This window comes from Dipodomys merriami, unplaced genomic scaffold (genome assembly GCF_024711535.1).
Source record: "Dipodomys merriami isolate MVZ:Mamm:240054 unplaced genomic scaffold, mDipMer1.0.p SCAF_52, whole genome shotgun sequence".
Taxonomy (NCBI): domain Eukaryota; kingdom Metazoa; phylum Chordata; class Mammalia; order Rodentia; family Heteromyidae; genus Dipodomys; species Dipodomys merriami.
In genome coordinates, this window is record NW_027206091.1 from 9958513 (window position 1) to 9969878 (window position 11366).

Below are 11366 nucleotides of genomic sequence, written 5' to 3' on the forward strand. Positions count from 1 at the left end.
TCAAAGTGGTAGAAATCTAGCCTTGAGGGGGGGAAAAAAAAACAACAAACCTATTAAAAAAAAGGCAGTCCTCATCCTGCCACTAGTCAATGAATCAGCACCCATATGTACCCGGCAATATCCAAGGTGCTGGGGAACACTGGAGGATAAGACAGGCAAGGGGTCAAAGGCCATAAACAGGCAACAAAACAAGTAAATCAAGAAGGTTATTTTTGCTACGGGGAAGACCAGCTTGGCCAACATGGGTGTGTGGTCCCCCTGGGGGTGGTCAGGGAGGGGCCTCCCAGAAGGGGCAATAATGTGAATTCTTGATGGACAAGAAGCCAGTGGTATGGAGAGGTGGAAGCAGAGCATTCTGGGACAGAACAGCAAGTGCCAGAGTCCTGAGATCTGCAGCTCCCTGGGGAGGGGCCAGGGCAGCGGACCGCACAGTCTGGCAGCACGCTGTTGAGCCTTCAGCCTGCCGTCCCCCCCCTGCTCCCCATCTACCATGGCCTTCTTTTCCGTGGGTGATGAAGAATCTGGTAACACGTGACTTCCTTGCACATAGCTGACCGCCCAGCTCATTGCTGGCACAGTGGCCTCTGCCTGTGCCTTGCTCCTGGCCCCTCGCCACACTCTCGGCCTGTGGGGGACACTGGTGCTCACACAGCACCTTGTGTGCACAGGCAAGCAGAGGCCTCTTGGGGCACCTGAGGAAGCCGGCCATGTCCCAGATGTCTGAACTGGGGCCTGCGGGTGTGACTCAGCCGGAGCCAATTTGCCCAGAGTGCACAAGGCCTTGGGTTACATTCTCAGCATGCATGTGCACCCATATACACGCACCTGAAGTAGTGCAACGGTTTACTCACTTCTTTGAAAAGGCAGATGCAGAAAACACCTGGCCAGAAAGGGCTACAGTTACAAAAATGACAACCACAAAAAAAGACCTTTAGATAGGAAAGTCAGGAGCACACACCTCCAAGACACCCAGATCACCTAGCACCTGTAAAATGGATGTAGTCAGTCACACACCTGTCAGAGAAGGCAGCTGCTGGGATCCAAGTCCACCAGGAACCCATGGGAGGCATCTTTAGTGTGGGCTCCTGTCCCCCCCCCCCAAAAACCCAGGACTTCCTGGCCTCTGGCCACCCTCACCATGCCCAGATCTGCCCCCTCCCTGCTTGTTTTGTGGGAGCATTCTCCCTACATCAGGCCCTGGAGTCTCCCCAGATGGACAAGGCTGCAGCTCTCTTCTACCATGCACGAAACAGCAACCGAAGTTCACAGCCCTTCTGGGACACAGGAGTCTGAGAGCCCAGGGGCCTCCCCAGTTAAGGTTCACTGCCTCTTGGGGTCCTCTGTGCAGGTCTGCTCCCCCCAGAAAACCTACTGAGATTGTTTGTCCTTGAGGCTCAGCAATCCAATCCAATACCGGAACCCCTCGCTCCAACAACGGAGTGGGGGGGGGGGGTCCAGTCGTGGCTCACCCTAATCAGGAATCGTCTGCCTCCCCTGGAAGGCCAGAAGTTCCACCTGGAAACCAAGACGTAACCCTTTTTAGAAGTCGGATGTGGGGAACCCCTAAAGCCTTCAGCCTGGAGGCCGCATTCCCTGGAAACGGGGAGTCCTGACCTGCACGCTGTCTCCCCAGACCCCAGAAGCTAGGCAGCCAGAAATCACACACTACAGGTCGGCGCCGGCACCCCGCTCCCCGAGACCCCATCCCTCCCACCTCAGAGACCCCGATTTCCAAGCCCACCCCCCCCCACACACACACAATTCTAAGGGAGAATCCGGATCCCTCACGGGGTGGGCTCGGGAGGCGCCAGCACGGCCTCGGCGTCCGCCCGCATCTCCTCCAGGGCCTGCAGCAGGACCCCGTGCGCCGCGCGGTAGCCGAGGCCCCCGGTGGCGGCGGCGCCCCCCGCGGGCCACAGGAAGGAGAGGGCGCCGAGCGCCGCGCCCCCGGCCGTGCCCTCCCCGGCCCAGGCGCCCAGCCGGGCCTCCACCTCGGCGCGCGTCACCGGGCCCGGGAAGCGCGCGCGCGCCGCCAGCGCCCCGGGGGCCAGGCCCAGCGCCCGCTCGCGCCGTGCCAGCGCCGCGGGTTCCAGCCCCAGCGCCCGCCGCCACTCCGCCAGCTGACCCCGCAGCAGCGCCACGTCGCACGCCCAGCCCAGCCCCGGCACTGGGGCCGCCGCGGCTGCCAGGCTGGCCAGCAGTGCGGGTCTCCAGGCCCCGGCCCGCAGCGCCGCCGCCTTGCTCCGCGCCGCGCCCGGAGACGCCGGGGGCAGCGCCAGCAGCAGCGCCCCGGCCTGCGCCGCGGGCAGCGCGCGCCGCAGCCAGGCGCCCAGAGCCGGGAGCCCGGGCCGCAGCGGGAAGACGGGCGGCGGCGCGGCCTCCAGCACCTCCCACATCTCGTCCTCGGGGCTGCAGGGCCCCCTGCGATCGGACTCGGCGCTGCCCGAGGTCCGGGCATCCGTGGCCCGCGCGCGATCGCCGCCACCCGCCTCCAAACCTGGCGATCCCGGGCCAGGCTTCTCCCCCACCTTCTCGCCCGGGCTGCTCAGGTGCCCGCCGCCGTCCCCGCTACTGCGCTTCTCCCACATGTCCTCGTCCCCCCGTGCCTCGGGGGGATCCCCGCCCTGGCCATCGGTTCGCACACACACCAGCGGCGCATCGGGCGACACCAATCCACGGGCCTGGGCCCAGTCGTTGTCCGTGGGGACCCCCGGGGTGACGAGGATGAGGGCGTCGTAGTGGCTCGGGTGAGAGGTGGGGACGGGGGTCGCCCCCATGGGGTCCAGAGGGATGGCCCACAGCACCACATTGGGGCGCTCCGGGGCCGGGAAGGCGGTGGGCACCGTGGGCATTGTAGCAGGCACAGCTCCTGGGTCCCCAGGATCCAACCCGAGTAGTTCATTCAGCACAAGGCCTACGTTGGAGGTGCCGGCCACTGCCAGGTCCAGCCGGGCGCTGCCCAGGCGCTCCAAGCCGGCTCGCACCCATGACAATGCCGCCTCCAGGCCACCGGTCTCAAAGGCCTCACGCACCGCCTCCAGCTCTGCAGCGCCCAGCACCTCGAAACCATCCTGGGCCGGTGGCAGGAACCTGCGGAGGGTGGCAAGGAATGGGGGTCAATGACAGAAAGGCGCCAAGTGTGGGAGAGGATCAAGGCTGTAGTAGATGGATAGAAGCTAAGGAATCTCGAGGGAGGAGCAGGAAAGGCAGGGGCCAGGCTATGGGAGGAGCTTAAGGGAAAGACGGAGCCAGGATGCCCAGGAGGGGTGGGCTGAAGTTCAGATATCCAACAGAGCCAAAGATGGGAAGCCTGGTGAGACTGCTCTGAGTTGCAGTCCTTGGGGAGCAGGGTTGTTCCACGAGTCTGCTAGGCAGGATAGACGGAGGAGGGGTGGACCACACTGCAGTCTAAATGAATGCCAAGCACTATTTGACAAGAACCTTGTTGAGGTCCCCAGAGGCAATCTTTCCCAGGGCGTTAGAAGCCCTCTGTCGGCAGAAGTCTGCTTTTACCAAAGACGTGTGGCTAAAGAGAACAGGAAAAACAGAACATTAGACCTGTAACTCTCTCTCTTTGAGCCTCATTTGGAGGCCTACAAAATGGAACAGTCAGCAAGGTGGCAGTGGCTTCCGCCTGTAATACTAGCTACTTTAGGGGCTGGGAAGGGGGCTCAGTGGTAGAGCGCTTGCCTTGCATGCCTGAGGCCCTGGGTTCAATTCCCCAGTACCACATAAGCAAAAAGAAAAAAGCCAGAAGTGGCGGTGTGGCTCAAGTGGTAGAGTGCTAGCCTTGAGCTGAAGAGCTGAGGGACAGCGCCCAGGTCCAGAGTTGAGGCCCCACAACCAGACCAAAAAATCCTAGCTACTCAGGAGGCTGAGATCTGAGGATCCCAATTCAAAGCCAGCCCAGGCAGAAAAGTCTGTGAGTCTCTTATCTTCAATAAATCACTCAGAAAACTGGAAGTAGCCCAGTGGCTCAAGTGGTAGAGTGCTAGCCTTGAGCTGAAGAGCTGAGGAATAGTGTTCAGGCCCAAAGTTCAAGCCCCATGACTGACAAAAATAAGGGGGGGGGGTGCTGGGAATGTGGCTTTGTGGTAGAGTGTTTGCCTAGCATGCATGAAGCCCCTGGGTTTGATTCCTCAGTACCACATAAACAGAAAAAGCTGGAAGTAGCACTATGGCTAATGTGGTAGAGTGACAGCCTTGAACAAAAGCAGTTCAGGGACAGTGCCTAGGCCCTGAGTTCAAGACTCTGGACTGGCAGGGGGAAAAATGGAGCCAGATACCAGTGGCTCCTGCCTGTAATCCTAGCTACTCAGAAGACTGAGATCTGAGGATCTCAGTTCAAAGACAGCCTTAACAGCAAGTTTCTGTGAGACTCTTATCTCCAATTAACCACTTAAAAATGGGAAGTGAGGAAATGGTGCTGTGGCTCAAATGGTAGAGTGCTAGCCTTGAGCTGAAGAGCTGAGGGACAGCATCCAGGCCCAGAATTCAAGCCCCACGACCACAAAAAAGCAAACAAACAAACTGGAAGTGGTGCTGTGGCTTAATTGTTAGAATACTAGCCTTGAGCACAGAGGGACTCAAGAACAGTGCCCAGGCCCTGAGTTCAAGCCCCACAACTGACGAAAGAAAGAAAGAAAGAAAGAAAGAAAGAAAGAAAGAAAGAAAGAAAGAAAGAAAGAAAGAAAATTAAAGAAGGGGAGATGTGATTTAAGTGGGTTGGGTCCCAGACTTGAGCAGAAAAAGCTAAGGGATAGTGCCAACACCCTGAATTCAAGCCCCAGTACTGTTACTCACACACACACAGCTGACAATTGGGGTGGGGATAGGGGACAATTTAAGAGGTAGCCAGCAAATGGGCAATGAAATATTAATGCTCATCAAGGTTTTGGTTTTAGGAAATGAGGATGGCTGGAGAACCAGGATGTTGGTGGGGAGATCATCTGGGAAAATCTTTGTGGGATCCTAACTTCTGTGGAGAGGTAAAATATGGAATTCTTCAACATTTTGCCTGCAGGCTGTATTTTAGTGGTAAGTCCAGGCTTCTAGAATTCTTGCCAGGGGTGGGGGTGGAGATTAGGGGTTGTTTTCACCTCAGAAGGCTGGCAAGAACCCAGACATTCCGGATCTCCAATTGATCTGTGGCTGAGGAGGGGCCTAAATGACAACAAAGGGTCAAACAGACACCGCTGACTTAGGGTGGAGCCTCTCGGATCTCAAAATCTGCAGAGCTGGGCGGGGTCTGGATGAAGTAGGAGAACCTCTGCAGGTACCAAAGCCTAGCTCCAAACTCACTCTACTCGGGTGGGGTCTAGACTTAAGGGAACAGGCCTGTCTCTCCCACCCAAACCTGATCCCGCCTCTCACCTCTGCAGCGCCTCGGCCTGGCTCCGCAGCGCCGCCCGCAGGCGTTCTAGCTCCTCGCAGTGGTCGCCGCTGCCGTAGTCCACCGGCAACACGAAAAGGGAAGCCGCTCCTAACCCGGCGCTGTCCAGCAAGGCCTCTGTCTGATCCCGGGCCTGGACCTCATTCTGTGACTCGCTAGGACGCAGACTCCGCACAGCCAATAACGGGGTCCCTCGAGCCAGGGCAGCCCGCGCTGCCTCTCCCAGAGCTGGGGCTAAGGGCTCCCCGTTCCCTTCAGGTCCGGGTAGTACCAATACCAACACGTTGGCCTCGGCAGCCCAGGGCCCTGGCGCCGCGGGTGGGCAGCTCAGCTCGCCTAGGAAGAGGCCGGGGCCCGCAGTTCTCAGGTTGGGGACCCCAGATTCCGGCCGTGCTTCGGGGATCTCTACAGTCTCCACGTTCTTGCCGCACAACGCGGAGATCAGTGCAGACTTTCCCGAGCCTGGAGGCCCCAGGAATAAAGCAGTCACGTCGCCCTGCGGAGGAGGCATTGCTGGAAAGCAAAGGGTGGGGGAAAGACACCGATCAAGGCGAACCTTTTTAAAATGATTTCTCCCCACCTCCCTCCCGAGCCGCACCACTCTGAACCCCACACTTCAGTCCCCGACTCTCGGGTGTCACCCTTTGGGACCTGGAAATCTAACGCCCAGGGCTGTATTCCCTAGACACCCAAGCACCTGTCAACCCCCCCTTTTTTTTTTTTAATCTCCCCCTAAGGACGCAAACATTTCCCATTCTGCTTCCAATAGTTAGAAATCCGGCAAGTCAAATCTCTTATCTCCACCCCCCCACACCTCCACGCCATACCCGGGGGCGCCCTCCCCCTCCCCCCGTTCCAAATCACCGACCGATTAAAGACCAGACACCCCAGGAAGCGAAGCGCAGTCAGAGGCAAACCGGTCAGCCGCAGAGGAGCCCCCCGCGCGCCCGCCCCGGGCACCCGGAGAACAGAGCCCAGAGAGAGGTTAGGGGGACGCCTTCTGGCGGCTCTAACCTGACGTCACTCCCTCCCTCCACCAGGGGGTGTGTCCGGGAGCGTGACCAAGAAGGTTCAGCGATGGCGACAGCGCCCCCCACTTCCCCCAAGAAAGGCCCGAGACGTCCCCCGGCTCCCCGCAGCGTCCGCGGCGCCCGCCGGGGACAATAAAGGGAGCCAAGGCGCCTGCGCAGTAAGCGCGGGTTGTCGCAGCACGCGCGGCCTGACGTCATCATCGCGCGCCCCGGCGCTGAGAAGGTTTCCCACGCACCTCCGTGGCTGGCGCGACCCCGCCATGGCCGGACGGCGACCGTCTGTGACTTGGGTTTCGGACAGACTTTTTAGGAGGAAAGGCTGACGACACCTTTTGGGGCCTCCGGACCATGTGATGGGACACCCCCACCCCCACCCCTACCTTCACCTCCTCGAACGCCTCCGACGGGCGCGGCGAAAGGCCGTCCTCGGCTGCACGGAGATATTCCCGGTGACCGGCCTTGGAATCGCGAGCCCGAGACGGTGTCCGGGAGCCGCAGGACCCCCGCGGGCTGGCAGTGGGCGTGGGCTCTGGGTGTCACAGCAAGGGTCACAGGATGTCACCCGGGAAGAGATGGGCTAAAGGGTGGGTACCCCTACACTTCCGGTCTCTTGAGAGGCTGGACGGATGAGGCTGGTGCCAAAGATCCAGGGTCAAGGCTAGGGGAGGGGCGTGGCTCAGGCGGTGTAAAGCTCTGGTCTGGCACGTTCGAGACCCTAGGTTCGATTCCCTGTAGCAGCTCCACCTCCTCCACCCCCCCCCCCCAAAAGGGACCTACTCTCAACTAGTTTGGTGAAGGAGGACATAGGCCGGACAACCTAATTGGAGAGGGATGAGATTCTTTTTAGTTAGAACGTCATTAGGGTATATATGGGATGGTGTGTCGTGAGGCTGTAAGTGGACCGTGTATGGCTGGTGACAGATGATCAGCTATACATGCTCCTTTTCTTAATCAGAGGGGTCCCAGTAGCCACGGAGGACCAACATCCCGAAGACACCACGGGGCCGCAGGATGCGTCCAAGAAGAGTCCCTGCAGCCCTGGAAGCAACCTCTGTGAGTACTGCCATCTAGAGGAGGGTGGGTGCAGAAGCAGAGTTTAAAAGGGATCTCTCTTCTCCGTGTCCCGGCTACAGGACTTCCCTTGTTGGGAGGGGCTGAGATGGTCCAGCTACCTGCCAGGAACTACCTTCTCTTCACCCTTGTACTCAGATATGCTTGGCCTGCTCAGGCCACACCCACCGAAAATGACTCCCAAATGACTTGCAGCTGAATCGCGCCTCAGTTTCCCTATCTGTCAAGAAAGTGGTCACTGCTTGCCTGGCAGGGCTGTCACAAGAGTACCAGTAGAAGAAAGCCTAAAGCAAAAGGGCTGGGGATGGGGGGAAAGCATGGTTCAACTGGTAGAGCACCTTCCTATTAATCATGAAGCCCCAAGTTCAAATTCCAGTATTCCCCCCAACACACACAAAGGCCGGTGGAACTTGATATTAACGAAGGTAGCTAGTTTATATGGTAGCAGCCCCTTCAACAAAGGGTTGTGTGCTAGATGTGTTCATTCTCATATTAGTGAGTTTAGCACTCCAGTTCTAATAATGGACTCTATGTCATTGGAACTGTACCAAAGACCAAAGGGTACCAGAAATGCACTTACCTTGAACAAGTTATTGTGCATTGCAACACTTAGCACAGGGGATAGGCGAGTGTCTGAGAGGAGGTTAGAATGGGTTGATAGGATTGGGGTTTGTGTGTGATTTTTAGGAAGTCTTTAAAAACCCTTTTGCTCAGGATACCTCCCCTGCCTAGCAGTATCCAGGACTGGCTTAGTCTTATCTCAAAGGAGGGAAGAAACTGGCATGGTTCAAGCCTGTAATTGGTACAAAGCAGCCTGTCACTTATCTTAGACATGTCCTTGGTTTTTGTTCTGACCTGATTGTGGTGTGATCTGGTCTTGACTCATCAACGACTCATTCATCTTTTTTTTTTTTTTTTTGGTCAGTCATGGGGCTTGAACTCTGGGCTTGGGTGCTGTCCCTCAGTTCTTCAGCTCAAGGCTAGTGCTCTACCACTTGAGCCACTGCACCACTTCCAGTTTTCTGAGTGATTTATTGAAGATAAGTCTCGAGGAGTTTCCTTCCCTGGCTGGCTTTGAACTGCGATCCTCAGATCTCAGCCTCCTGAGTAGCTAGGATGACAGGCGTGAGCCCCTGGCCCAGCAATTCATCTTGATTCACTCAATGGCTTTGTCTGCCTTGGATGTGTTCTGTGAAATTGTTTGCATACATTGAAACACCAAGGCCTAGCTGTGAGTAGCAGTTCAGCTACTGGACATTTTGAGATATTTTTTCCTGTCTCAGTAGCATTAATTGCAAAGATTGAATAGCATTGTTTTGAGCACTGATATAAATTTTATACTCCTTTAACACCCTGTAGTTACTATGATTATCCCATTTTCCAGATGAAGAAATTGTTGTCTTTACCTAGGAAAGTGGAGCTAGGGAATGCTATAATCACTGCATTTTTTGGTGGGCAGAGACTCTGGGTTCTAACCCCGGCTCTGCCTTTTCATTTCTGACTCTCCTGACTCAGTCTGCTCATCCATAAAGTGGGTCCACAAGCAGATATCCTGTACCACTGTCCAGCATTAGCCTAGAGCCGGGCCCAGAGAACATCAATGGTAACTTTTGGTGTGATTCTGGGGCTCAGGAGAGGCCCTGGAGGCTCCTGCTGGCCTCCCCCGACCTCTCCCCATCCCTCAGGCCGCCTAGGGGCCCCACAGTGCACCCACTGCCTCATCACCTTCGCCGATTCCAAGTTCCAGGAGCGTCACATGAAGCGGGAGCACCCGGCGGACTTCGTGGCCAAGAAGCTGCAGGGGGTCCTCTTCATCTGCTTCATCTGCGCCCGCTCCTTCCCCTCCTCCAAGTCCTTGATCGCCCACCAGCGTAGCCATGCTCCAGCTACCAGGCCCTGCCTGCCCGGTGTGCCCACTGCTGCCCAGCCCACCTTCCCCTGTCCTGACTGTGGCAAGGTCTTTGGGCAGGCTGCTTCCCTGAGGCAACACCGCCAGGTACATGAGGCCCACACCCCTCCTGGTCCCTTTGCCTGCACTGAGTGTGGTCAAGACTTTGCCCAGGAAGCTGGGCTGCATGAACATTACATCCAGCATGCTCGGGGGGAGCTCTGAGTGCACCCCCAAGCCCTCTCTACACACACACACACACAGACTTTCTGGGGGTCTGGGGAGGGATTCTTTCCATCCCCAGGTTGGCAATGGCTCTTGACAAGGTTCTCATCCAGCGCTTTGTTCTTTGGTGGATACAGGGACATTAGGGAAGCAGAGAAATCAGATCTTTTGAAGAAAATGAGAAGGAAAAATGACTTCTTTCTCCCTCATTTCCAGCTAAATAACTAGCTGCAGATTATATAATCACCTTTAATTTTTCCCAGATGGATGCCATTGACTGTAGGAGCAAATTGCCCTGGATCTGTGCCTGCGTGGGTAGGAGAAGTGGAGGCAGGGAGCTGAGGCCCTGTTGCTCTGTAGTGCCAAGCTCCATCTTAGACCTGGAGCAACTCCAAGTTGTCGGGGATGGAGCATCAGGGACCTGAGCTGGACCCAGAGTCAGGAAGGGGTTTAGGTTCATCTCTCCCCTATTCCTGCTAGCATTCCCCCCCCTCCAAAAGAGGGACCAATGCCACTGGATAGCACTAGTCCCCCAGATAATTTATTTTCTATTTAAGCAATTCTGTGTAGCATTCTAGTTGTACTAGAATACGTCTTATATGCAGAGAAGAGGTGGCATGAATAAGCTAACAGTAGCTAAAAACAAAGCATCTCTATTAAAGTGTCTAAATTGGGAGCTCTAGCTTTTGAGTGGGAATTGCTAGAGCACATAAGGATGGAGGGGAGGGGGGACGCGCTCAGGCCACACTGGCCTAGTCCTTTAGGAAAACTAGTTTGGAATCAAACAGAAATACCTTCTGTTTCGTGATTTACTTGGCCAGCTCTGGGAGAATTCCCATTGAGCCCTATTTTAAGTTTTCTTGAGTGGCCCAATGTGAGGGCTTTACATGGTCAGCAGGAGCAGGGCAGCAGCTACAAGCTGGAGTTGAGCAGTAGCAGCTGCCTTCAGACGAGATGAATCTCACCCAGGCCCATTTTGTTTTCTGATATTACCTATTCTGTCCTTGGAGACTATGACTGGAGCCCCACATACAGTCTTCAAGGACTCCGGATTGAGGGATTAGACTGAAAGTGAGGTGTGTGGTAGAGACTGATAGCTGTCTCTGAAATTTTAGTTATGGAGACTACATATCCCAGATTCCCTTGCAGCTAGGTATAGTCACATGATGAAAAATTCCTGGGTAGAATGCTCAAGTATCCTGGGAAAGGGACAGGCTTTTTCCTCATCCTTCCTAATTGGAATGTGAACATGGTACCCACTCATCTTGAACCACAAAAGCAACCTGAGGGATGGCAGAGCAAAAAGGTAGTGGGAGCCTGGGTCTCTGGCCTGCTTCACAGAGTACTTGGAAGATACTATATGAGAGAGAAAACTCTTATCTCAAGCCACCATTATTTTAGGTCTATGTGATGTGCAGCAGAACTTGTAGCTTAAGGCAGGGGTCAGTACTACAGCCAATCCAGCCGGCTGCTTAGTTTTGCAAATAAACTTTTATTGGAACACACTTAAGACTCATTATTTTATTGTCGATGTAGTTGTGTCCGAGACCCCTGTGGCCTACAGTAGCTCTTTACAATCAAAGTTTGTTGACCCCTCATAAACTAGGGCAATTGCTGGCCTCACTGCCCCCAGATGAGTCTAGAAGCAAGGATTCCCAACCTGCGGAATATCACCTTCAGCAGAGGGTGTGTGAGTGTGTGTGTGTGTGTATGTGTGTGTGTGCAGGATCTGGGGTAAGGGTACATAGGGTGTGTGTGT

General features: G+C 55.9%; 2 protein-coding genes across 4 annotated transcripts; one reads left to right on the forward strand and one right to left on the reverse strand.

Annotated features, from left to right (window-relative positions):
- Positions 1 to 1747: 1747 nt before the first annotated feature.
- LOC138811252 (immunity-related GTPase family Q protein-like) lies at positions 1748 to 6538 on the reverse strand. 2 transcript variants are annotated; one of them, XM_069998981.1, is made up of 3 exons: positions 6407 to 6538; positions 5374 to 5905; positions 1748 to 3090 (listed from the first exon to the last, which is right to left on the reverse strand). In XM_069998981.1, exons 2-3 carry the CDS (start codon positions 5901 to 5903, stop codon positions 1785 to 1787), a joined length of 1836 nt encoding a protein of 611 aa, XP_069855082.1. In that variant the 5' UTR covers positions 5904 to 5905; positions 6407 to 6538; the 3' UTR covers positions 1748 to 1784. The 2 variants fall into 2 exon arrangements, with proteins under 2 accessions (XP_069855082.1, XP_069855083.1); XM_069998982.1 differs by lacking the exon at positions 6407 to 6538 and adding an exon at positions 6261 to 6400.
- Positions 6539 to 6652: 114 nt separating this feature from the next.
- LOC138811264 (zinc finger protein 576-like) lies at positions 6653 to 11106 on the forward strand. Of its 2 annotated transcripts, none has more exons than XM_069999000.1 (3): positions 6653 to 7007; positions 7379 to 7476; positions 9180 to 11106. In XM_069999000.1, the coding sequence occupies exons 1-3, from the start codon at positions 6979 to 6981 to the stop codon at positions 9605 to 9607; spliced, it is 555 nt and encodes a 184-aa protein (XP_069855101.1). In that variant the 5' UTR covers positions 6653 to 6978; the 3' UTR covers positions 9608 to 11106. The 2 variants fall into 2 exon arrangements, with proteins under 2 accessions (XP_069855101.1, XP_069855102.1); XM_069999001.1 differs by having other exon boundaries at positions 6653 to 6872; positions 7557 to 11106.
- Positions 11107 to 11366: the final 260 nt, after the last annotated feature.

Bases quoted from the DNA above. Each gene is read 5' to 3' on its own strand.
- LOC138811264 (XM_069999000.1), top strand. From the start codon at position 6,979: ATGTCACCCGGGAAGAGATGGGCTAAAGG. The intron at 7,008-7,378 runs GTGGGTACCCCT...TTTCTTAATCAG, and splicing joins GGGAAGAGATGGGCTAAAGG to AGGGGTCCCAGTAGCCACGG. The intron at 7,477-9,179 runs GTGAGTACTGCC...CCCATCCCTCAG, and splicing joins CAGCCCTGGAAGCAACCTCT to GCCGCCTAGGGGCCCCACAG.
- LOC138811252 (XM_069998981.1), bottom strand. From the start codon at position 5,903: ATGCCTCCTCCGCAGGGCGACGTGACTGCTTTATTCCTGGGGCCTCCA. The intron at 3,091-5,373 runs GTGAGAGGCGGG...CACCCTCCGCAG, and splicing joins CAGGCCGAGGCGCTGCAGAG to GTTCCTGCCACCGGCCCAGG.